Genomic DNA, 27,538 nt, shown 5'->3' with positions numbered 1-27,538 from the left:
AAGCAGTCTTCACATCAAGCTGTTCAATCTCCAAATTCATTGTGGCAGTCAAACTCAAAATAACTTTGATAGAAGACATCTTTACCACAGGTGAGAAAATTTCACCAAAATCAATGCCCTTCTTTTGACCGAACCCCTTTACAACTAGTCGCGCCTTGTACCTTGGTTGTGATTTGTTTGGTTCAATCTTGCATTTGAACACCCATTTATTCTTAAGTGCTCTCTTGCCCTTAGGCAGTTCCACCAAATCATATGTGAGATTCTCATGCAAGGATTTTATCTCGTCTTGCATGGCTTCTAACCATTAATTTTTCTGGTCATGTAGCATAACCTCTTAATAACTTTCTAGCTCTACCCCATCAGAAAGTAATACATATTCATTAACTGAATACGTTCTGGAATGCTCTCGGTCTCTGGAAGATCTCCTCAACTGAATCTCAGCGGCTGGTTCTGAAGAAGCTTGGTCTGGGTGCTCTTCCGACTCTACATTATCAATTGCAGGCTCACCATTTTCACCAACTGTATCAACCTATTCTTCTTGTACATCTCCCATGTGTTCATCATGCATCATACAAGGAGGAATAACTGGATCCAAATCAACACGGTATTCACTGAGAGGCTCTACCTTTTTCTGATCCAAGTCTTCAATGGTTTGATCTTCAAAGAATATGACATCTCTGCTTCGTATGATTTTTTTATTAACTGGATCCCACAATCTATAACCAAACTCCTCATGCCCATAACTCATGAAGATACATTGTTTGACTTTGCTATCAAGCTTTGACCTCTCATCTCTAGGAATATGGATGAATGCCCTGCAACCAAACACTCTCAAGTGTTCAAAAGAAACATCTTTCCCTGTCCAAATCCTTTGAGGAATGTCACCATCCAAAGGAATTGAAGGAGAAAAATTTATCAAGTCAACTGCTGTCCTCATTGCCTCACCCCAAAAATGTTTAGGCAATTTTGCATGAAAGAGCATACACCTGATTCTCTCACAAATTGTTCTATTCATTCTCTCTGCTACGCCATTATGTTGTGGATTCTTAGGTACAGTTTTCTCAAGCCTGATGCCATGGCTTTTGCAATACTCTTCAAACAATCCTCTGTATTCACCACCATTGTCTGCACGGACACATTTTCACTGCCTTCCAGTTTCTCTTTCAACCTTCATATGAAAGACTTTGAACACACCAATACTTGATCTTTGGTTTTCAAAGCAAACACCCATACCTTTCTAGAGTGGTCATCAATAAAAGTAACATAATAAAGAGCACCATCTAGAGTTTTAGTGTTCATAGTGCATACATCAGTGTGAATAAAATCAAGAATATTAAACTTTCTTGATGAAGAGGATTTTTGAAATGAAACTCTTCTTTGTTTTCCAACAAGACAATGAGTACATGGCGTTAGTGACGTACCTTTATTATTAGGTAGAAGCTATTCCTTGGCAAGAATCTGAAGTCCCTTTTTACTCATGTGACTAAGCCTCTTGTGTCATAGCTCAGTGGAGTTTTCATTCTCAACAACAATCGCATCTCCCTATGCTGTTTTGTAGAAAGTGTTGGTCTTCTTTCTCGTGGCTAAGATAAGAGAACCCTTGCTCAGTTTCTACTATCCACCTCCAAGGTAATTGTGGTAACATTCATCATCAAGTTTCCCAATAAAAATCAAGTTGAAGCGCATTTCAGGAACATGTCTGACATCCTTAAAAATCAATTTGCACCCAATGCTGGTTTCTAATTGTATATCTCTCATGCCCACAACTTTACACTTTGCTTCATTTCCCATCCTAACCTAACCAAAATCGCCACTGGTGTAGGAAGAGAAGAAATCTCTATGTGGAGTAATATGAAAAGATGCTGTTGTATCAACTACTCACGTAGATTCATCACGTGCGAAATTAGCACAAACTTCATCAAAAGCAAATACCACATCACCATCAGATGCAACTGCTGCAGTGTCTTTTTCTTCTTGACGTTTTTCGTCTTTTCTTTTCAATTGTTCACTCTTAAACTTTCTGCAATCTCTTCTTATATGCCCAGGCTTGCCATAGTGAAAACATTTTATGTCTATTTTTGAATAGGACTTTCCTCTTGACTTGTCACGACTGTCATACCTGTGAGGTTTTTTGCTTTTACTTCTCCCCCGCCTTTTTATAACAAGTGCTTCTAAATAAGAAGAAATACCTTGCTCTTTTCTTCTTGCCTCTTCATTGAACATGCTATCTTTTACCATACCCATAGTTATCACACCATTGAGAGCCGAATTACTGAGTGACACCACCAAGGTTTCCTAATTGTTTGGCAAAGAACTCAACACAAATAATGCTTGCACCTCATCATCTAGTGCAAGTTTCATGATAGACAACTTATTCAACATTCCCTGAAAAATTACTTAGATGCTCCGTAACACTATGCCCATCTTTGTACTTCAAATTCACAAGTCTTCTTATCATAAAGGCTTTGTTTTGAGTAGTCTTTCGTTCATTAAGACTCTAACTTCTGCCAAAGACCATAAGCATCAACTTCTTTAGCTACGTGATGAAAGACACTTTGATCAACCCACTGCCTAATATATCCAACGGTTTTCCTATTCAATTTATTCCAATCATTGTTGGTTGCAGCAACTAGTTTGACACCTTTTCAACTCAATGAGGTCAAACAATTCCTTACAATACAAAATATCTTTCATCATAGTCTTCCAAATTGAATAATTGGAAGCTATGAGTTTAATCATGCTATTAGATGACTCTTCCATTTAATTCACACAAGAACTCCATACGAATAATGAACCAAAGGCTCTGATACCACTTTGTTAGGGGTGAACAGATGCTCAGCGAAATTAATCTACCACTCTTTGTGCAAATTAAATAGTTACACAATAGCAAAATAATAATTAAGCAAACCCACAAGCAAGACACCAAGATTTTTACGTGGAAAACCCTCTAATGCGAAGGTAAAAACCACGGGATCTAATCCAATTAAATCTTCCACTATCAACAATAATGAGTTTACAATTGTTTTCCCTAGAGAAATATCTAGAGGTTATCACCACATCATGAATACATGCATTCTTGGATTAAATATAAATTCATCACTCTAAAGTGGATTCCAACAAGAATAAAGAAAGATCTCACCAAGTAGGTATTAGCAACCAAGCGACTGGAGAGGAATTCCAACGATTAACACCAATCAATACGTAGCACTCATCGTCAGGAGCAACACTCTAAAATTGCATTAAGATCGGACCACAAACAAACCTCCGATCTCTGACGGATGTGGTTAGGCAAACCCTTTTCTTTTTCTTTTCTTTTCTCTTTCTCTCCCTTGCGCTGTCACTGTTTCTTTCTTCTCCTTATTTCTTTTTGTCTCTTAGTCTCTCCTAAACACACGTAGGTGTGTTCCTTTTTATATAGCAAACAAAAGGATAGCAACCCTTTTGTTTACTAGTCCATGTGAGTTGGTCCGCACATGAAGATGGACCATCCTAACACTTCTGCTTCATTAAGCGTGGTCCCAACGTATTGAACTACCTCTTTCACACTCGTCTTTTCATTGGTTTCCCTCAATTCACTCCATTAGATAAGATACTCTTTGTCTATCCCTCTCTCTCACTGCGGGTTTTTCACATTCAAGGTAAGATTTTTTAGTAATGATATATGCAGCGCCAGCTCAAGCCTTAGGCGAACTAGGCGGTCTCCTAGCTAGGGCCCCCAACTAATAATTATCCAATAATTTTTTTTTCTAATTTTTTTTAAGGCTTTAATATGATAAAAAAAAAAAAAGTAATAAATAGTATCTAATTAATGGATTGAGATCCCATAGAATTTCCTTTTAATTTGAGATTTTCAAATTCATAAATGTTAGCCATTCATCTCATCTAAGTGTCTAAAATGCTTGCTCCCTCCTCCTTTCCCTGCCCCTCTACTCCCCTCTTCTTTCCTCCCCCCTCCCCTTCTTGTTTTTTTTTCTTCTTATTTTTCAATTTTTTTTTTTTTTTGGGTTTTTTCGACCACTAGTTGCTCCAGCCATCCATTGCTTATGTTGCGCTGCCTTTTTCTGCCCTCCATCGTGCTACGCCGCTCTTCGCTTCCCCAAAATCGGTTGAGCTTTAGATGTAGTTTTTCAAATCTAGATCTAGTCTCCTCAACTGGTTTTGTTCAGCCACATGCCGACCCGCCATGCTCCCCCAGCTCCTCAGCTGCCCATCAGCTCAAAACGGCTCCATCTCGTCCACTCTGCGCAGGCCAATTGTGCTTTGCCTCCCTCGCTTTAGCTGTTGTAGCTGTTTGCTAGCTTTTTTATTGTATTTTTGTTTTTGTTTTTTGCTTTTTTTTTTTTTTGGAATAAGGTTTTGACTTCTCCTTAAATCTACTACTTTGTGAGTGATCTTTGGGGTGAAGGTTTTTATCCTACCCTTTGGGTCGAAGATGATTAGTTTCAGGTGAGGGTTTTACTCACATGACCGAGAAAATAAAAGTTAAGAACATGGGTTACCTATGTATTAAATTGAGTCTGCTCTTGTAACCTCATAACTTGGACTATAATTTATCAAAATTTTATGTTCTTTGATGTAAGAGTTTTTTTTTTTGTTTTTTTTTTTTAATGAATGGATATGAAAGATTTTCCTAAAAAAAGGAAAAAAGATTGGTGATTATTTAATGTATCACGCCATAAAATAAAGTTACTTTATTCCAATTACATATGCTCAATCAAATCCCTAATGAGACATCCATTTGTTGCTCTACTTTTAACACCTTCCCTTTCTCCAACCAATCAAAGCTATGTCATTTGTCAACCTTTGAATGGCTACATTTATTGATTATTGAAATTTATATATATTGTACCTCCCAAAGAACAAGTCTAAAGTTTTTTTTTTTAAAAAAAAAAAATAAAAGTAATACAATTTTTATTTTAAAGTTATTTATAAATTGATGTGTTAATTTATAATTAATAAGTCAAATTTGGTTAATTATTTCATAAATTATATATGCATTATCATGCATGTCAATCTATAAATAACTTTATAATAAAATTTATATTACCTAACACCACTCCAAAAGTTAATCTTAAAAACTCACGAATTCAATAAAATTAATCTTTAAAAGCTTGACCTTTCCATACTTGCGAACAATTTTGTTTCTTGGGCTCCAAGCACTACCAAATAGCAGCCAAGCCACAAGTCGATTACCATTCAACGGATCTACCCATAAATCTTGACGTGGCTTTTAAAGCCTTCAACAATGGGTTAAATCCAATGAACCGCTGGAAAACGTTGGCTTTTTGACCCTTTCCCAAAAGAATATCACTTTCACTTTCACTTTCACTTTCAATTGCACGCACCAGAGACGTCCAAATGCGTACAAATTTGTTTTGTCTTTTTATAAAGTCTTACATCAGTCTGTGCGTCACCATAGACGCCTCCACGTCTCTTAAGTCTTATCTACGACTTTTTCAACTCCTGAACGGCTTCATGATCGGCTGATAATTCAAAAATCAAAATCATATCTGATATATATATATATATATATATATATAATTAAAAAAATGCAAAATCATGCACGTTTTAAAATAAACTTAGAAGTTTTTGAATTAAGTAAAAAAAAAAAAAAATTATTCGCTACTAGCAGATTTTTGATTAAGTTAATGCGATACGTGTCATAATTTTATTAATTCATTGGCTGAAAGCTGCGTTTAGAGTTTAGGTGACAAAATTAAAAAAATTGGGAGGTAAAATTTTCAAAAAAAAGCATGACCCTTTTTCTAAAAGAGCCACGTAATTATGTGTGATTGGCTCTGATAAGTCACATTATCTTAAATAAATTTATTGTCACGAACAAATTAAATTAGTATTTTTTGTGTTAGAATATTAAAAAAATCTAGTTAGAAATCAAGTAAACATGTGGACTCATTTTGCGTTTTCCCGGTATATAAACCATACCATACCATTGTGCCGGACCAAATTAACACCATCCCACAAGCGAGCAGACGGAGCAGTAGTGAAGTAAACAATGGAGGATTCTGTGCCTCTCCATGTCCGCCATGTGCACAAACTATCCATATTTATCAACAGATCACATTCGCTTATTCACTCCATAGCTATAGCTTTCTTGATTTACTACAGAGCCTCTTTCCTCTTCCAAGATCCCAAGACCAGAGCATCCCCAACTCTACCATGGCTGCTTTTGTTCGCTTCGGAGCTCCTCCTCTCCTTCATATGGCTCCTCAGCCAAGCATATCGCTGGCGTCCCGTTACTCGAACAGTATTTCCAGAAAGATTGCCGGACGACGATAAGCTCCCGCCCATTGACGTCCTCATATGCACGGCGGATCCAGACAGGGAACCGACTGTGGAGGTGATGAACACGGTGTTATCAGCCATGGCGCTCGACTACCCGCCGGAGAAGCTCCACGTGTATCTTTCAGATGACGGGGGTTCTCCTCTGACTTTGCATGGCATGAGGCAGGCTTGGTGGTTTGCAAGGGGGTGGCTTCCTTTTTGTAGGAGGTACAGGATCGCCACCAGTTGCCCACAGGCTTATTTTTCGGCTCCGGAGGATGATGGAGGTGTTGGAAGCTCGGAGTTCACGACTGAGCGACAGAAGATTAAGGTTAGCTCTAGGAGTCGACATTATTCTACTTTCAAATTAATGTACCTACGACTCGTAATTAAAATGAGTTTTAGCGGCCACCGTTAATATTGGCGGCGCATGCAGGAAAGGTACGAGGTGTTCAAGGATTCTATTGCAAAAGTAAGAGAAAGAGGTGGGACAAACGACAATGGTCGGATCACTGCACGAGATCACCCTTCTGTTATTGAGGTATCACTTTTTATTTCTTCTTCTAGCATCTACCAGATGTTCTAAAACTACAATATTTTATATATATATATTTAGATTGTCTTTTCCTTATCTAAAATATTATATTTTGTCTTTATTTCTTGTAAAATTACTTAAAAAAGTTATCCAATATCCGACATGGCGTAGACAAGGTTAGGTTTGTCGATGAATTACTCAGATTGTCTAATTCTCAAGAGTTTGGCATTAATGGCATGCAGGTGATACAAGATGATCATGCCAATGACACCGTTCCGCCTGTAGACCAAGCTAAGATGCCTCTCCTTGTTTATGTTTCCCGTGAGAAGAGGCCTTCTCATCCCCACCATTTTAAGGCTGGAGCACTCAATGTCCTCGTATGAATCTTCCCTGGCCTCCTATATTTTGTTAAAAAATATTTAATTAAATAATGAAATTTACTTAATCATCTTATTAACTTAAATTGCTGCGTCAACGGCATATATATAAATAATTAACTTAGACGACTGACATAATTATATATTGCAGCAAAGGGTATCAAGCTTGATAAGCAACTCCCCCTACATGCTAGTGTTAGATTGTGACATGTATTGCAATGACCCCACTTCAGCAAGGCGTGCAATGTGCTTCCACCTTGATTCTAACATCTCACCCTCCCTAGCTTTTGTTCAATTCCCTCAGAGATTCCACAATATCAGTAAGAACGACATCTATGACAGTCAGCTGAGGTCATGTTTTTCGGTACGTATGGGAACTTTCTTTTTCTTTTTCTGTTGAAAAAGTGTTGACTTACATTGAAGAAGGTAGAAATTTTCACAAAGATTTTTCTATGTACCCATTGGTTTAGGTGCTATGGCAAGGTTTTGATGGACTTAATGGACCCGTCGTGTCTGGGACAGGCTTTTATATCAAGAGGGAGTCATTGCGTCGAGGTGTCATACAGCAAGGTTCGTTGGATTTTTTGTGTATTGCTATTTTCTTATCTTGATTAATATTAATGGATATAGAAACTGATTATCATTCGTCTTTTAATTTGCAGACGTTAATCTCGAGGAACTTAAACAATCATTTGGTTCATCTAATGAGTTAATCAAATCCTTTCGCCAAAACCACAAGCCTAATGTGATCAACAGTCAGGATGGATTGCTAAAAGAGACTCAATTCTTAGCCTCCGTTGCCTATGAAAATGATACTAAATGGGGAAAAGAGGCAAGTAAACCTCATCAAATTTTCTTTTTATATATTTAAACTCCAATTGTTTAGACTTCAAATACTTTTTGTTTGAAATTTTTTTCTGCAAAAGAAAATGGTTTCTCTCAAAAAAATTTGGACGGCAGTAAGGAATGAAGTGTGAGAAAGTGCGTGTAAGAAGAAGAAGTTTAAACTCGAAAAATAGTTTACAGTTTTAAAAAAATAAAATTATTTTATGAAAATTAAAGAAAGTTTTTTTGTCAATCAAAAATATTCTCGGTTTGACCACAATTTTCAATCGGACAAAACACTGAAAAATATATTTAAAAAAAAAAAAAAAACATTTTCGAGAAACTATTTTAAGTCAAAACAAATGGAAGCATAATTTTCAATTATTGATTGATTGGGGTACTTCATAAAAGTAATTTTATTTCTCCTAATTGGCATGCAGGTCGGTTTCTTGTATGATTCTGTGACAGAAGATTTATTTACAGGGTTCATGTTACGTTGCAAAGGTTGGACTTCAGTTTATTGTGATCCGTTGAGGCCACAATTCTTGGGAAGCGGCATCACTAATTTGAATGACTTACTGAGTCAAGGCACCAGATGGAGCTCCGGATTGGTAGAAGTGGGTTTATCAAAATTCTGCCCTCTTATATATGGACCACCAAGAATTTCTCTTCTCGAGAGCATGATCTATGGGGATCTTACATTTTTCCCTTTGATCTATTTCTTCCCACTATGGTGTTTCGCCACTATTCCCCAGCTCTGTCTACTTGATGGCATCACCCTGTACCCAAAGGTATGAACACGTAACCACATATAACCACATATTGTCGTGCCTTCAAAACGTTACACACAATCTCACTCTTACCCTAATTAATATACATCTATTGTACGTGTCACAGGTCTCAAACCCACATTTCGTTATATTTGTGTTCATCTTTTTATCGGCCATTTCTAAGCATTTACAAGAGGTTCTCACAACGGGAGGGTCATTCCAATCATGGAGAAATGAACAAAGGATATGGATGATTAAATCAATTACAACTCACTTATATGGAAGCTTGGATGCTATTATGAAGAGGATGGGGGTGAGAGAAGCCAGTTTCTTGCCCACCAACAAAGTTGAGGACGATGAACGAGTCAAACTATACCAAATGGGAAAATTTGATTTCCAAACATCAAATATGTTTCTTGTTCCCATGGTTGCCCTAATCATCCTCAACATGGCTTCATTTACTGGTGGACTTTTTAGGGTGATGTTTCTTGGCGAATGGGACAAGATGTTTGTGCAAGTTTTCATCTCCTTCTATATCTTAATTATGAATTTTCCAATAATTGAAGGGGTGATGATAAGGAAGGACAAGGGACGTATTCAATCATCAGTCACTTTATTATCTGCTGTCTTTTCGTGCGGTATTTTGTTTTTGGGATTTATATTTCTCCTTTAATAAGTCACTTAATTAGTGCAGATTTATTCTACATTTTCACACTAATTATTGTATCACTATTTCTGTTCTAGGTTTCATTATTCATGAAGGGCATATTTCTTTCTTGACGACAAAAGTGTTTGATGTTTTGTTCTCTATTTTATGGTATGCTTTTTGCTCGTTTGTGCAAGTAGGAGTTTGCCAAATCCCCTCCCCTAGCTAGAACAGGTTGGTTTAAGAAAAAGTTTTCTTTTTCTTAGTGGAATGAAATTGGACAGCTTGCTCTCACAAGTGTTGCTTTCTGTCAAATATCAAGTATGTTTGATGTCCTCAATTAAATTTAGGACAAGGTGCACGTGGTTGTTATGTTAGCCATCAAAATAATTAGAGTGCTATAGATTCAATCCAGGTGGAAGAAAAATTGCATGTGTGGTCCTTGATGCTCAAACTCGAATGCCAAAAAAAAAAAAAAATTGAGCCAAAAAGAAAAAAAATTGAACCAAAAAAAAAAAAAAAAAAGTCCATTTCCTTTTACAAGACAAGTAGTAATTGATCTGTTCGGTCTCAACTTCTCTTTGCCTGCTTTTGTTTCGAGCACGGTTAGAAGTGACAGGGATTGGAATTTGTCTTAATAAGGGTGGACCTAATTAAAATAATAGAAGATAATTTATTTTATTCTCTTTATATATTATATTTTTATTATAATATATAAAAGTAAAATATAATTCAAAATAAAAATTATAATACAATAATATGTGTATTAGAAAACCATATCTATAAGATGCATGTCATAAATATATGTCAAAGTGATATATCACTAAGATAAAATGTAGGCACTAGTACAAAAGTAAAAACAAAAATAATACAAAATAAAAAGTGTCTAAAATTTCATCTTACGCATTGTATCAAAAATTTTCCTGTCAACGTAGATAACTAAATTATTTGAAAGAAATTCATCATCTATTTTGTTAAGAAATATTGTTTTAACAACTTTTATATCTAAAAATTCACATTTGGTAGTTGTTGTAGACATTAGAAAAGTCAAAACAAAACTAATCAATTTATCAATAAGATAATATTTTTCTAATTTTTATGTTTCCATCAATCCACAACATAATTTTGCAAATGGAAGATAATTATTTAAAAAAAAAAAAAAAAATTGAATGATTTAGCACATCAAGTTCACAATGTTTCATTTGAAATTGTATATCAATTTTCTCTTACTTAGAAAAATCATAAGAATAGTACTTCTCAAAACTATATCAATGCTAAAGAATTTACATCCATCGATCTAAAGAGTATCGAAGAGTCGGTGTCTTTCACCAAATTTACTATTCAACTGTTGGCATTAGAAAATTATAATAATATTAAATATGTCAAAATAATAAAATAAAATTAATGGCTCGGTTTGTTAAACACCATTCATTCTAAATACTATTCACTTTATTTTTTATTTTTTATTTTTTAAATTGATATCAAAACATTCTCACTTTTTATATCACATTATTCATTTTTTATATCTAATCATTTACTTTTTATTAATATTTAATTAAAAAAACTCATTACAAAAGAAATTTTTTCATTTCTCAATACAATTCTTCACTTTTCTATTATTCTATAGCAATCATTATTTTTTTGTTTTGTTTTCCTTTTTTTTAAAAAAAAAAAAAAAAAAATTGACAGTATCCAAGTGTTTGACAATGAGCACCAATGTTTCATCGTGATGTAATCCATTAATAATGACTTCGACCACTCAAGCAAATTATCCCTTTTATATAGGTGGCTGACTGCTAGGGAGATGGGACAATTCATTTCCTATGTTTGTCAATTGCCTTAAAAAAAAAAGTGGTATTTGATTAATATGATAAAAAGAAAAAAAAAAATTTTAGTTAATTTTTATTTCAAAAATTATTGGTGTAATGTAAAAAATAAAAATATTAGAAATTAATTTTGAGATGAATAATATAAGTCTTTTTTAAGGCCATTTTGTTAAAAAAAATAAGTTTTATTGAGCTAAGGAAAAAAAAAAAAAAAAATCGAGAGAACCCCTCCCAAGTCCCAACTCTCAAGGCTTGGAGGCACAGACGTACACTAGGCCCCGTTTGCCAACAGCCCAGGGCCGGCATTGTAGTTGGAACGGCACTGTTCCAGCTAAAGTGCCATCTAATATGTGCAGGCTTTGCAGTTAAAAATCCCACACAGTTTTCAATAACAAAACTTAAATTATTCATACTTTTCCCACACCTCAACCAACAACCGGATAATGACAACTTAAATTATATTTTAAAAAAAATTAAAAATTAAAAAAAAAAAGAAAAAAAAAAAAAGGAGAAACATATGGGGTGAAGCTCATGGCCAAAGTGTTGGAGTACCTTGTGACATGAAATTAACCAACCCCATGGCTAAGAGGTGATAGGCACCCGATTTCAGCCAAAAAAAAAATGGAACCCGGGTTTTGCATTTTGGGGGTGGCGGACCACCCCAGAAATTTTGGTGATTTAAACCACCCTATCTCGGCCGATGTGCAGGGTGGCGAGCCATGTTGACCCCGGACCGTAATGCACCCGGTCCCCTTTAACCAGGTGGCTGGACCATATTATAAAGGGTAGTTCGGCTGCAAATGTTTCCGGAGGTGGCTCCGGTACCCCTTGGCCAAAAATGGGGTGGTCCGGCCACCCCATTTTGGCCAAGGGGTGGCTGGAACCACCCCGATCTTTATCCTCCTTTTTTCTTTTTCTTTTTTTCAAAAAAAAAGTCTACGTAGTAACCAATGTGCAGTACCATTCTCAAATCATTCACACTTCACACACCCCAAGCCTCAGTAACTCTACTGTCTTTCAACAAAAAAGAAAAAAAATTAACAACTTTTCTACTGTAAAGAACTGTTCTCCCACATTCTTTCAACAAAATTTCTTCTTCCTCTCCACTGTACGCCGACAGCCCATCTCAAATCATATTTTCTTTCTCAAACCCCTTCCATTTTCCATTTTGTCACACACCCACAAAGCATTTCTCTATTCTCCTCTATGAGTGGGTATCAGTGCAGTGCAAATTCTCTCATCCACCGTTTTCAAGGTCAGCCAATGCTAATTTCTCTCATCAAACTCTGTTATTGTTCATTCATTATACTATATTTGGCTATTTTTTATTCCTGAATTTGCCAATTTGAACAATTCTGAAACAATCTTATTTAAGCCTTATTCATAATAGTGTAATTAGTATTGTTTGGCGTGCTATCATTTCTACAAAAGAAAGCTCTTTTTACAAGTATAACTACTGAAGTATAATTAATAAAACAATTCAGTAAAATTTTTAATTAATTAGTAATTGACTTATTAATTATATATTGTTAATTGTTTTATCAATAATGAACTATATATATATATTGTGGTATAAATTATACTACTCCGAATATTTTTATTTGATTAAAAAAAAAATCTTATTAGTGCTACTTAAGCCATTGAATCTTTATACGTCTATTATTTGATTGAATGAATTAAATCTAAGATTTACCGTAACTTCATATTATATATTTTTTGTCATCAATGTCAAGATCCAATTATCTAAGTTATTGAATTTAAATAGCCCACAAATTTTTTAAAAAAAGTTGGAGAGACCATAGATTATAAAATTTTGGCCGTCTTATAGTAGAAACTCGAGGATCCAAATGTCCGTCTTGCATATCTGTTTGGTATCCTAGTGTCTATTATTTAATTGTGTTGAACCAAGCATTTTCACGCTAAGTGATTATTGATACTACGCTTGTTTGTCTATTTTTGTAGATTGTTATTGATGAAGAATGAATTGGGCTGCAAGTGAGCCAAGCCGTTCATGTGTAGCTTCAAACTTTGCTTATAATTGTTTGTTTATTAGCTATTGATAAACCAGCGAACCCACCCCCAACCAACAAACACAGCCTAGCCAACCCACCGTCTTTCTCTTATTTGAACCCACTTTCTTTGTGTGTGCACTCTGTTTTCTGACGAACGGTGTGTGCGTTGCGGACGTGATTCTGTGGCTTCCACAGCATCTCGGGGACAAAATCTGCAACGCCCTCCTGCATCGGCATGGTCCCTGGGTTCCATTTAAAAACTTTTGTACCGTCGGTGAGTTTTCATCTTACCAAACATTGTGTGTATTCTTCCTGCTTATAGTCAGCCCATCCACGAGGAAAATTTATTCTTCCTCTCATACCATCTCAATAGCACTACCTCATTTTTGTAGTATGCGACTAGGGGGCTCGACAAAATTGGGCAGACCACCCCCGCCGACCAGATCATCAACCAAGGTTAGAGCTTAATTAAATTGAATTGCATACATAAAAGCACTTTGGCTTTGATTCTCATGGAAGTCCTGTAATATATATACATATATATGTTAAGGGGTGGAGCTCCATTGATTAACATTGGTATTCCTAGTTTCTCATACGTTAATGTTAATTGGCATTTTTTTAGTTTCTTGTTCGTTAATGTGAATTGGTATTTTGAAGTTTTTTGTTTGTTAATGTACGGTATCATCCTGGTTTTTGTCATGTTGTAGCATGTAGGGTATTTCTTTCGATCATTGATGAAGGACAAATCGGCTACCTCTATACCAACTAAATTGACTGTGTTACGACAACAAAAAGCAATCTCAAATGTATGATTTTTAGTAGTCCATTAGATACATTACTTATACATTGCATTATCATGACACTTCTTGCGTTTGCTGAGGTACATGTTACCGTATTCTGTTTTGAATAATTAGTACCACTACAGTAACGTATAGTGTCATCTCATGTACTGTCTACAATATATTTACACCTATCACACTATCCCATAGATGTCCACGCACGGGACGCCTCGCAAATCACCCCGTAAGCACCCAACCCCATGCAATAAGCACGCACCAAAAGAGGTTGCCAAATGGCTTTCTGCCCACAAACATCAATTGGTATATATTCTGCTGGACAAGGCAAACATTGGCGTAAAATCCTTATACCCCTCAACATTGGTCAATGAGATCACAAACATGCTGAATGGCCTTATTCGTCCACACGAATTCACATCCGAGCAGGTGAAGAATAAAATTAAAAAGTTTAAAGCTAATTACACGGATTTCTCAACACTCTTGAAAGGGGATTTTATCACGGGTTTTGGCTGGGATCCAGTGACCAACGTGGTATCTGCATCGGATGCACAATGGGAGGCTGAAATATGTATGCCTCTCATCTCCTTTCTCACATTCCATTACAAATTTTAAAAATTTCAACTATTTATTTGCAGCTGACCATTGGCGTAAAATTTTGCAGGAACACCATGAGAAGTACTGGCATTTTAGAGGTGGTGGACCACTATACTATGATCTCCTTTGCAGTATATTTGTTAAAACAACTGCTACTGGGGAGTATGGCCATGCAAGTACAATCACCCCACCTGATTCAGAAGAGGGGGATAACGGGTTCGACCTTAATACCCTAGTACCAGTTAATGACCTGTCAGATGGTGGCGGTGCATCGGCACCAAAGGGTCCATCCAAGTCCAAAGGAAAGCGAAAAGTATCACATAGTGGGTCACGTGACTCACGTGCCAGTAAGCGTGTGTCCATAGAGCACAAAGAAGTTGAGGGTTTCAAACTCCGGCTGGATGATATGTTGGACAAGGTTCAAAGTATCAGGGAAGGCATATCGAGAAGGTCATGTGCATCTAGCGCAAAAGAGGAGGACCCTGTTGAGGCTGCGATGGACATACTTAACAGGATGTGCGCAGAGATAGACGTATCTGATGAAAAATATTTCCGTGCTACAGACTATATAACTGACCCAAACAAAGCAAAAATGGTTATTAAAATGAATGATGCATTTAGGAAGAAATGGCTACTTAACTATATTTGATAGTTAAGTACGGGATGGTTTGGTAGGGGGTGTAGGACTAGTTAGCTTTTAACTATATTTGGGACAATTTGTTAGCTTTTAATTTAACATGTATGCACTCCTATGTTTAATTTGACGTGTACTTTTAATTTGACATTTATGCACACCTATGTGTAAGTTGACGTGTGCTTTTAATTTGACATGTATGCACACCTATGTTTAACTTGACATGTATGTACTCATATGTTTAATTTGCTCTATATGCATTCCTATGTTATGTATACATGCAATTAAGCCTACTTTTTATTAGCTCGTCTTTTAGATGTTATTCAGATTAACCTTAATTATTTGTATATTCTCTTCATGATACTTCACTTAATGTGTGATTTGAACGGAAACCAATTTGTAATATGACCAAACAAAACTAATTCACTTGATTTGAATGTCGTAGGAGACGTAGACATGAGTGAAGATTCCATGAATGACATAGACATGTATGACATAGACGATGATGACAATTGGGTGGATGACATAGACGAGGATGACATAGACATGGGTGAGTGGGGACCTAACAATCCAGATTACATTTACCAACATTGGTACGATACACTGAAACAGTCTTATGATCCTACCATCGATCCAGATGCCGATGTGGGTGACGTAAGCGATGATGATGGCATGGATGGTGATAGCATGGATGGTGATGGTACAAATGATGTAATGAGTGATTTGGCCCTTTATGAGATGGAGCTAAAAATCATGGGATTGCAACTAGAACTGCATGAATTGAAATCTAGGTTAAAAGGTAAGCGAAGGAGAGGTGTACTTCAAAGAACTTCTGGTCTCACAGGAGCGATGTAGGTACATTGGGTGTTGCACAATCCTAACCAGAATACATGCTATGAGCGATTTAGAATGTGGCCGGCCACTTACATTGCTCTTTGTAACACATTACAACAAAATGAGCTTTTACGCAACACCCGAGCTGTTCAGGTAACACAGCAACTGGCTGCATTTTGTTTGGTCATGTCACAAGGTTGGTCGGCACGATCCGTGGCTGACAAGTTACAACGATCAACATACTTCGTAAGCATTTATGTTAGAAAATCGGCAAGAGCACTTTGTCAATTGGGGAAATCAATTTTACAACCCAATCCTGTTCTGCTACCATATCCCAATGTCGCCAATAACGCTATGTACTATCCATGGTTTACGGTAAGATATCAAAATACTGTATTTTACATTTTACCAAAATGATAAATAGATGCTTTCATGATGTTACTGTTTAAAGGCGAAATTATGTGTTGTATATTTCAACTATGTTATTACTGTTAACACCACTCTTACTAGCAGGATTGTATTGGAGCAATTGATGGAACACAAATAGATGCTCATGTATCAAGTAAAAAACATATTCACTACTAAGGTAGGAAGTGCACCACAACTCAAAATGTCATGCGCGTTGTGGATCTGGATATTTGCTTTACATATGTTTATGCTGGATGGGAAGGGAGCACGCATGACACACGGATTTTCACAATGTGCGTTAACGATTCGAGGTTAAAATTTTCTACTCCAGTAGGAGGCATCGTACCATATTAGCTTCCCAAAAATTACAAAGAAATTTGTTCTCATGGGCAGCAATTTGAATAAATTAACTAATGATTAATTACATATTATACTTTATTTGTAGATGCCTACTACTTGGTGGACTCGGGTTACGATTTATACCAAGGTTTCCTAACACCTTTTAGAAGGGAACGCTACCATCTTCAAGAGTGGCAAGACGGGGGTTTACCAATTAATCAAAGGGAGGGATTTAATCGTAGACACGCGTCGCTGAGGTCAGTTGTGGAACGCGCATTCGGAGTGTTGAAGAACCATTTTCCTGTCCTGAGGAAAATGCCTCCATACCGAATCCGATATCAGCGATTGTTTGTAATCGCTTGTTGTACAATCCACAACTTTATTCGAAAGCATTCTGGAGTGGAAGACAAATTATTTAAGGAAGCTCTAAAGGGTTTGAACCCGTCGGTTCATGTTAACGTGCTGCAGCCAGGGGCAGTAGTCCCATATATATCAAGTAGGTTATGGCCAAATCAATCAAGCGTCAGCACGAGATATATGGAAAAAATTCGAGATGTACTGGCCCCCGTCATATGTGGGAACATGGCACTTTCAAATAGTAGTGGGCATGGATAATAGAATTGATGCCATTTTGGTGGTTTGTACGGGGCCGTATTTTCTGCTATGATGGTTATTTTGGCTATTTTTAACTTGTTAGATTTGGTAATTGTTTTGTAACGTAACCGATGGTGCATTTTGGAAATCCGTATTTGGATAACAGGTAGTATGTGTATAAGTGACACTTTCATTTATTACATTTGAAATGTAGTGGACTTGTATACAACGTTTGATATCACGCATATTGTTTGTAGGAGAAATTTCACTAAGCCCCCCTGAACTTCCGGCCGATTTTGCAGACCCTCTTGAACTTTCAAATCTCTCATTTTGAACACCTAAACTTCCATTTGCTCTCACTTTAGACCCCTCTTTCAGTTTTCAATGTTAGATTAAACGGTTTGACTTTTTTATACCCATTATACCCCACGTTAAAACTACACCGTTTTGGACTTCAAAATTACAACACTCACCAAGCCGAAAACGACGTCGTTTTGGACATTAAATTTTCTTTTAAAAAAATTTTAATTTTAATTTTATTTAAAGCAAAATATTAAAGGAGGAGAAAGGTCGAAGATTGGTTCGATACCAGCTGGCCAAAATGGTGGCTTGACCACCGGTACCGCCGAAAGGGGTGGGCACGGGCCACCCGGTATCTGAGGAGTGAACCACCCCATGGCTGAGGGTGGGTCCTTACAAGCCAAAAAAAAAAGAAATGAATTGGGACGAGATTGCATTTAAGAGGGTGGGGACCACTAAAGGCTGGGGAATTGGTTTTAGGCCACCCATCCCCGGTTTCCGTTTTTTTTTGGCCCATGGGGTGAAATCAATACCAGCCAAAAAACTCGGGTGGATTCGTACACTTCCATTAACTGAGGCCTTGATCTGTTTTCGCTTTTTTTAAAATTTAAAGTTTTTTAATTTTTTTTTTTAAATATAATTTAAGTTGTCATTATCTGGTTGTTGGTTGAGGTATGAGAAAAGTATGAATAATTTAAGTTTTGTTATTGAAAACTGTGTGAAATTTTTAACTGCAAAACCTGCACATATTATATGGCACTATAACAGAAACAGTATCATTCCAGTTACAGTGTCAGTCTCGAACTGTTGGCAAACAGAGCCATAGCCGCTACGTTCACATCTCTCTGAATTCTTTAATAGGCCATAGATTCGCCAAAGAAGACAGAAGAGGACGTCATCTGTCTTATCAAAGGACACTGAGTTAGCTACCTCACATTTACTATTCGACAGTTTATTAATTAATTTGTTTTCTAGTCCTCACATTCTCTCTGTTATTGTATATCGATCGGCATATGGTTATTATCAGGAGTAGGGGCCATGCATATTTTCTTCATGGATTGACTTCAATCTTCAGAACATGCACCATTTATTTATATTGCTGGCGACGGGCGAGCATGATGGTTAAGCTGTCCATTTTGCATTTTTTTTTGACCCTTCAAAGCTCCCCATCGTTGTGTTTTCCAACTCTTATTAATACAAGAAAGAAAACTCAAAAAAAGGCAAATACTTCATGATCTAAACAAGGAAACTTAACTAAAAATGGCGTTTTGCCTTGTCATGAGGCTATGGTACATTAGACCGCGAATGGCACCGTCGCACTTTCTTTCGAACATGAATGCAATCAGAGCATTTTGCCTTTTCCCTTGAGTTTGTAGTACATTACGTTTTTAATCTTTTTCTTAAACCAACCTGGTTTCTGATCTAGTGAGGGGATTAATTAGGCAAACCCCTAGCTACTTGCACATCAATAAATAATAACAATGAAATAGAACATCAAAAGAATTTCCCATAGAAAGAGACATACAAATGTCTTTCAGTAATGAAATATATATATATATAATAGTATTAAAATATACGATAAATATGCACTAAATGATTTATGTCCCACTTAGTACATTAGAATGATAGAACCCAAAAACAAGTAAATAGCCGAAAACATGGCAGATAACAGAGTGGCCGATGATCGAACACGTCCCTTGTCTTTTCTCATCATCATCCCCTCCACTATAGGAAAATTAATAATTAAAATATAGAATGAGATGAAAATTTGCACAAACATCTTGTCCCCATTGCCGACAATGATCACTCTAACAAGTCCACCGACGAACGAAGCCATGTTCAAGATGATTACTGCAACCATTGGAACAAGAAACATGTTTGATGTTTGAAAATCAAATTTTCCCATTTGGTATAGTCTGACTAGTTCATCGTCCGCAACTTTGTTGGTGGGCAGGAAACTGGCTTCTCTCATTCCAATCTTCTTCATGATAGCATCTAAGCTTCCATACAAGTAAGATGTAACCGACTTTATCATCCATATCCTCTGTTCATTTCTCCATGTTTGCAACGACCCGCCGGTTAAGAGGACCTCATATAAATGTTTAGCAAGGGACGACAAAAAGATGAACATAAACGCAAGAAAATACAAGTTTGACACCTGTCACACAAATGGAAGGTATATATATGCTTATTCATCCAAAAAATAAATAAATAAATAAATAAAAATAATAGGAGATTCTTACCGTAGGGTACAGGGGGATGCCATTAAGTAGACAGAGCTGAGGAATGGTGGCAAAGCACCATAGTGGCATGAAACAAAGAGGAGAAAATGCAAGTTCTCCATAGCACATACTCTCAAGAAGAGACATTCTTGGCGGTCCATATATAAGGGGGCTGAAATTTGATAACCCGACTCCTAATAATCCGGAGCTCGATCTGGTGCCTTGAATCAATAAGTCATTCAAATTGGTGGTGCAGCTCCCCAAGAATTGTGGCCTCGGTGGATCATGATAAACCGAAGTCCAACCTTTGCAATGTAAAGTGAACCCTGTCAAATAATCTTCGCACACAGAATCATATAAAAAACCGACCTGCCAAGGAGGAAATTAACAAAAAAAAAATTATATTAAATGCCATCCATCAATAATTCAAAAATGACATAAAAAAAATCAAAAAAAAAAAAAAAAATCATGAGGTTTACTAATTACTTGCCTCTTTACCCCATCTCGTGTCACTTTCATAGGTGCAGGAGGCTAATAATTGAGTCTCTTTAAGAAATCTATGTTGATCATTGATCAGATTGGGCTTGCAGTTTTGGTGAAGGGATTTGATTAATTCATTGGACAAACCAAATGATTGTTTAAGCTCCTTGAGATTATCAGTGTCTACAAATTAAAAGTGGGATTAGTGTCGGTATATGATCATATTAGCATCCATCGAAGAAAATCGTAATGGAATGGAAAATAAAAATGAATAGCATAATAAAAGAATATTATATTTATAGAGCTTATAGATGATTTTAATTTATTTACATTTAATCAAATTCCTTTATTTAGAGTAATGTAATAATCAAAAATATCAAAGAATAATAAAATATACCCTAACAAGGATTAATGGCAATGGATGTCAGAAAAAATAAATAAATAAATACAAAGTACCTTCTTGTATGGTGCCTCCACATAATGACACCCTCTTGATATAAAAGCCAGTACCAGACAGGCTGGGTCCCTTAAGCCCGTCGAAACCTTGCCATTGCACCTAAAAACCGACAGAAAATTAATGTTAGTCAAAAAATCTGCCATCTTCTACTTCTTAAAAGGCTCAACACACTCGGTTTCTGTTCCCATGCATACCGAAAAACATGACCTCAGCTGACTGTCATAGATGTCGTTCTTACTGATATTGTGGAATCTCTGAGGGAATTGAACAAAAGCTAGGGAGGGTGAGATCTTAGAATCAAGGTGGAAGCACATTGCTTGCCTTGCTGATGTCGGGTCGTTGCAATGCATGTCACAATCTAGCACTAGTACGTAAGGGGAATTACTTATCATGCTGGATACCCGAAGCTGCAATATATAATCATGTTAATCTAAGTTATATATATATTGTTAAATTACGGTTTATTAAAATTTAATTATTTAATTAAATACTTTAATGACATATATGAGGAAAGATTCATACGAGAACATTGAGTGCTCCAGCCTTAAAATGATGGGGATGAGAAGGCCTTTTCTCTCGAGAAACATAAACAAGCAGAGGCATCTTAGCTTGGTCTACCTGCAGTACTGTGTCGCTGGTATCATAATTAGCTTGTATCACCTGCATGCCAACTTCTGAGAATTAGATAATCTATATTATTAATTCAGCTGCATATCTGCATCAAAATGAATTATCAAATTATTTTATACAAAAAGCCTCTTGCTCAGAAGATTATGATTAGCAAAGTTAAAGTCTACGATTTGCAGACATTTCTTTCATTCCTCCAAAAAAAAAAAAAAAAAAAAAAATCATACTCATTTCTACGCAATGCACATTATCAAACAATTTTGTTTACTTTACTTTAAAAAAAGGGCTAATTACTTTTTTATTTCTTAAGTTTTCACTTTTTTTTTTTTTTTCTCGCATAGGTTTCAAATCAGATATATATTGACTTATGAGTAAAAACTAATTTAGTATACATCCATCACATTCCGTCAGCACAAACTAACGGACTTTCACGTATCGTAAGATAAACATACTACATATCCTAAAAAAATAAAAATAATTAAAAAAACTAAATCGTAAAATATATATATATATATATATTATGGGGTGGCTTGACCCACCCCATTTTGGTAAGGGGTTGACCCGCTACACCATTAATTGGCCATTTGAGGATGGCTCAGCCATCACTAAGAGCATTAACAATGGTTTTCTTTTAATTTTTCTGAAGTTTAAGGTACACAACTGCTTTTTGATTTTTTATGAAAATATATTTTTCAATAGCTTTCTTTACATTTTTCTATACTGTTAAAATATTATTTTTTTACAAAATACAAATTCTTTCTACTCTCACTTTTTTTACAAAATTCTAACATAATTCATAATTAAAGACAAAAATATGAAATAGGAGCAAGTAAAAAAGATGTTTATATTAAAATAATATATAGAGAACTATTTTTGATTTTCTACATATCGAGAAATAATGCAATAATTATTTAGTGTTGGTTAAATATAAAAAATCTAATGTATTATGTAAATAAGTTTTTGTGATTTTTTTAAAATTTTTCTAAACATAAAGAAGAAAATATGCTCCAAGCGATTTAATGCCATTCCCTTCTTTTTCTTCCACTTCTGTCAAAGCTTATCGTATTTAGGCTTTAAGCCCCATCGGTAGGCTATACCCTTGTAGCTCTGTGTACGAAAGAAAACAAAGTCAGATCTCTCTCTCTCTCTTTCTCTCTCACATTCATCAAGCATCTGATGCTTTTTTTTCTCTCTCTCTCTATATATATAGATCTGATCTCTCTCTTTCTCTCTCACATTCTATATATATATATATATATATATATATAGAGAGAGAGAAAAAAAAGCATCAGATGCTTGATGAATGTGAGAGAGAAAGAGAGAGAGAGATATATATATATAAAGAAAAAAAAGCATCAGATGCTTGATGAATGTGAGAGAGAAAGAGAGAGAGAGATATACATCACACCAATCAATCCCTTCCCCTTCTTCTCAAAACTCTATAACAGATATAAATTGTTAGCAAATCCAGAGTTTTCCAGTACTAAATCAACCAAATACTAAAAATAAAAAATAAAAATAAAAAAATTAACATTTCCAGTGTAAGAAGAAGAAGAAAGAAAGAAATTAAAATAAGATGTACCTCGATGATAGAAGGGTGATCTCGAGTACTGCCTCCTCCTCTTGCTTTTGTTATAGATTCCTTGAGCATCTCGTATTTTTCCTGCACCAATATCACCCGCCCTATAAGCTATGGCTGCTAAAACACAATTTTTCAGGCCAGAAACTAAAAGGCACAGGAAAAGACACAATCTCCGACATACACACACACAGCTCACCTTAATCTTCTGTCGGTGTGCCTTGAACTCGGAACCTCCATCATCTTCATCCTCCTCTAGAGCCGAAAAATACGCTTCTGGGCACCTGGTCGTGATTCCATACCTTGTACAAAAAGGAAGCCACCATCTTGCAAACCTCCAAGACTCCCTCATACCATGCAAAGTGAGAGTAGAACCCCCATCATCTGAAAGATACACGTGGAGCTTCTCCGGCGGGTAGTCGAGCGCCATGGCTGATAACACCGTGTTCATCACATCAACAGTGGGTTCCTTGTTCGGATCCGCGGTGCATATGAATACGTCAATGGGTGGGAGCTTATCAATATCCTCCGGCAATCTCTCTGGAAAGACTGTTCGAGTAACGGGACGCCAGCGACACGCTTGGCCGAGGAGCCATATGAAGGAGAGGAGGAGCTCTGAAGCGAACACAAGCACCCATGGTAGAGTTGGGGATTCTCTAGTCTTAGGATCTTGGAGGAGAAACGAGGCTCTGTAGTAAATCAAGAAAGCTAAAGCTATGGAGTGAATAAGTGCATGCGATCTGTGTGTGAGTATGGATAATTTGTGGACATGGAAATCATGGAGAGGCACGGGATCCTTCATTTCAATGCTCTCTCTAGTCTCTAGTGGATTGTTTTACTGTGTTCCGGCACAAGCATGAATTTATCACTCTATCCCACACGCGCGCGCACACACACGTCACACACACACATATATATATATATATATATATATATATGAGTGATGTTAAATATCACGCCCATGATGCACCGGGTAATTTGATATTTTAAAATAATAAAATATAATATTTTATTATTATAATTAAAAATAAAAAGAAGCCTGAATGCACGCAGACGTTCTTTGTATCATGGCCATATATATATATATATATAATCTTTACTTAAAGATATATAGAAAGTGAGAATGCAAGTTAATTAGTTTTTTTTTTTTTTTGCACTTTAATTTTATTATTTTATCCTTAATTTTTGTTCATCATAATTTAGTTAGATAAGGTTATTTGTCTTTTAACATTTTTTTAGATTTCGAAATTATTAATTTTTTTTTTTTTGAATCTAATAAATTTAAAAAGATGTTTGAATATTTTTATCTTTTATATTTAAATTATCATTTTGTCCCGTAAAGAGTCAAAGTTTTTTAGAGAGATTTTTTGGTCTTCTAAGGAGGAAGCTTCAGAAGGAAGGTGCAGAAGGACTTCACGGTCGATTAAGAAGGAATGGGCAAGAAAGAAAAGCAATTTTTTTTCCTTTTTTTTTTTTTTTTTCAGTTGCTACAAAGAAGTGTACAAATCTACCTAAACCCATTTGTGTATTCAGAGAAGGAATGGAGGTGAAAGGAGTCAAGAACAAAATCTTCAATTTTTTTTCTTCAGAAATTACCAACTCTTTAGAGAGATGCTAAGATACGATCTACCAACTCTATCAACAACCTCCTGGATTTTCGGCTAAAAATCTGGTGTCTTTGGTCGCGAAAGATATAAGCGACACTTAGATAAAAACCAAAAATAAATTCCCATCCTTTTGCTATTGCTGAAGAGAGAAGCAGCTGTTGATCACAAACTCTCTCCACTATAAAGTATATTTTTTCTCTTCGATTGTAATTCTTTGCTCTAAAATATATTGATGTTTGTTTGTCCATCCTCTTCGGTCGGAGTACATGTGTCAGAAAAAACATCTACCTAAATCCATTTTGTTTTGAGAGGAGAAAGGGTGGGAAAGAGGAGGGCTAGACAGAGAGTGTTCAATTCCTGTATTCTCATTATCTATTCGGCTCTTCTTTGCTCTTCTGTAGTCACCCATGGTAAGCCCCAACATTTTTTCTCCATTTCTGTTTTCGTTTCTTTAACATTAAATGTTAGGTTATCTACATGATTGTATTAATTTTTTTCCTTCTTTTTCTTTTGGGGTGAGAGTCATATTTGTGTGCAAATGCGTTTTGATTATGTTTTCTCTCCTTTGTTATGTTTTTTTAACTCCAATGACATGCAGACTCTAATATTTGTTTTTTTCTTATGTTAAGTTCTGTTTTCTATGAATGTCAAAATGGACAGCATATTCCTAAGTTGCACTGATTTAATTGTTAAACTACTCAAACATTGTCTTAACTTGGGTACAAATTGAAATTTTTGTTCTTTCTCATGTTTGCCAAATTTTGAAGCATATCCCACTGGAAAGCCATAACCAACACAAGTTAGTGAAGTAAAGCAACGTCCAGTGACCACAATACCCCTGAAAAATCTCTGCACTCACTTCCTCAATGCCCAATGTTCATGCTCATTGGTAATTGTGTGCTCTATTCAGCTTCTTGGATTAGTTCTCTATTTTAGGCATTAATGTGGTAGAACTGTGTTGGGTTCTCTTTCCTATTGTCTTTTTCTTTTTTGGGTTTTGTTCAATCTTTTTCCAGGTTTTGCTCATTTTTCTATGTTGTGAGAGCCTTTTGGTTGATTTTCTTTTTTTTTTTTCTTTTAATTTGACCGATGGGAAGGGATTGGCTGATCATGTGAGAGGGCCAATATACTTTGATTTCTTATGTTTTTTGTGAACTCATTTTGTCTTTTTTGCCCAACATGCTATTTTTTAAACCTTGGTTGGCCTGCTACTTGGTGCTATGTTATACTTGAACTTGTGCGAAGTAGAGTGCTGTGACAGCCTTTCGGTTAAAAAATTGGCAAATGAGAAGGCCTTGGCTCATTGAGCAGGCCAGTGGCGGAGCCAAGATTTTTTTATTGTGGGGGCGGGATGTAAGATTAATATTTAATTAATATAAAATAATATTATATTATACCATAATTTACCAAAAACCAATATAAATTATTTTGTTGTTTCAAAGTTTCAAACACTTTGAAAAAATATTACATATCCAATTAATTACTTTTAATATTTAATTATCTATTAATGGTATATAATTATTTTTGAGTTATTTTATTTAACATTTAGAAAACATATTCACGTTAATTGATATAAGTCTATTGTGTTTTTCTTATTTATCCTCTTAAGAGTGGCCGTATAGCATTGGGCAGAGGAGAATTCTTTTTTTTTTTTTTTTTTTTAAGAGTGGGTAGAGTTTGAACCAATTAAAGTGGCTGAAATTAACCAAACAAAAAAAAAAAAAGGGGGCTGAAATGCCAAAAATTTATTGTCCACGTGGTAGGCTGAAAAAAGAAGGAAAGTGGTTCTCTCATGTTCCAGAGAGTCAGAGAGAGAGAGAAGAAAATATGAGACTTTTGAGAGAGAAAGAAAGTTCCAGAAAGAAGAAATAAACTGTTAGAGAAAAATGGAGAAAAAGAGGGGAAGCATGAGGACTGAATGAGAGAGATGGAAGAGAGAAGCTGAGCAAGAGAAGAAGAATAAAAACAAAAAAGGAGGAGGAAGAGGTAGGGGCAAGAAAAAAGGAGGGAGATCAGTAGGGACAAGAGAAGAAGAAGAAAACGAAAGGAAGAGGAAGGGTAGGCATAAGAAAACTTAAAACATTACTGCTCAAAATTTTTTTCCAGGATTTTTGCATGGGCAGGCGCCCCTGCCCCGCCCCTGCCTACATCCGGCACTGGAGAAGGCCAAGTTACTTTGATTTCTTATGCTTTTTGTAAACACAATTTGCCCTTTTTATTTTTATTATTATTTTTTATCTAAACCATGCAATAAATGGCCTTCAATTGCAACCAGCGGCTGACCTTGACTTATCCTAAATATTACTTATCCAATTATCTCTCTCTCTCTCTCAACATTAATCTTCAATTGCAACAGTGTTGCAAGCTCTTAAATTCGGAACATGCATTTTGCTAGACAGGGTGTTGACATCTGATAGGTACTTATTTTTCTCTTCTTATTGGCCCCGTTTGCTAACAGCCCGGGGTCGGCACTGTAGCTGGAACGGTGCCATTTGACAAGTGCAGCAAAAGTATACTTTTTTATATTAATTTTTTTTTAAAAGCAAAATATTAAAAAAATAATAATAAAATAAAAAGAAAAAAGGAGGAGAAAGATGGGGTGGTTTCAGGCACCCCTTGGCCAAAATGGGGTGGCCGGACCACCCCATTTTTGGCCAAGGGTCCAGCCACCCCCAAAAGGCCAAAAAAAAAAAAAAACGAGGGAAGGATGGTATGGGGTGGCCAAAACTACCCCAGCCCCTTGGGGGTGGTCCGGCCACCCCCAAATGCACCCGATCCCTTTTTTCTTTTTCT

At 36.0% G+C, this 27,538-nt stretch overlaps 2 protein-coding genes across 2 annotated transcripts; one reads left to right on the top strand and one right to left on the bottom strand.

Moving 5' to 3' along the window:
* Positions 1-5,982: 5,982 nt before the first annotated feature.
* LOC132178603 (probable cellulose synthase A catalytic subunit 8 [UDP-forming]) lies at positions 5,983-9,566 on the top strand. The gene is made up of 8 exons (XM_059591062.1): positions 5,983-6,613; positions 6,719-6,823; positions 7,060-7,194; positions 7,346-7,558; positions 7,665-7,764; positions 7,857-8,026; positions 8,460-8,810; positions 8,917-9,566. Exons 1-8 carry the CDS (start codon positions 6,014-6,016, stop codon positions 9,460-9,462), a joined length of 2,220 nt encoding a protein of 739 aa, XP_059447045.1. The 5' UTR covers positions 5,983-6,013; the 3' UTR covers positions 9,463-9,566.
* Positions 9,567-19,255: 9,689 nt separating this feature from the next.
* LOC132177624 (cellulose synthase-like protein G2) lies at positions 19,256-23,986 on the bottom strand. The gene is made up of 8 exons (XM_059590023.1): positions 23,338-23,986; positions 23,142-23,222; positions 21,455-21,592; positions 21,127-21,339; positions 20,932-21,031; positions 20,486-20,658; positions 20,017-20,364; positions 19,256-19,931 (listed from the first exon to the last, which is right to left on the bottom strand). The coding sequence occupies exons 1-8, from the start codon at positions 23,938-23,940 to the stop codon at positions 19,383-19,385; spliced, it is 2,205 nt and encodes a 734-aa protein (XP_059446006.1). The 5' UTR covers positions 23,941-23,986; the 3' UTR covers positions 19,256-19,382.
* Positions 23,987-27,538: the final 3,552 nt, after the last annotated feature.

The sequence above is a fragment of the Corylus avellana genome, chromosome ca4, assembly GCF_901000735.1.
Source record: "Corylus avellana chromosome ca4, CavTom2PMs-1.0".
NCBI lineage: Eukaryota > Viridiplantae > Streptophyta > Magnoliopsida > Fagales > Betulaceae > Corylus > Corylus avellana.
The sequence above is the reverse complement of the archived record's forward strand: the minus strand, read 5'-3'. Positions and strand labels throughout refer to the sequence as shown.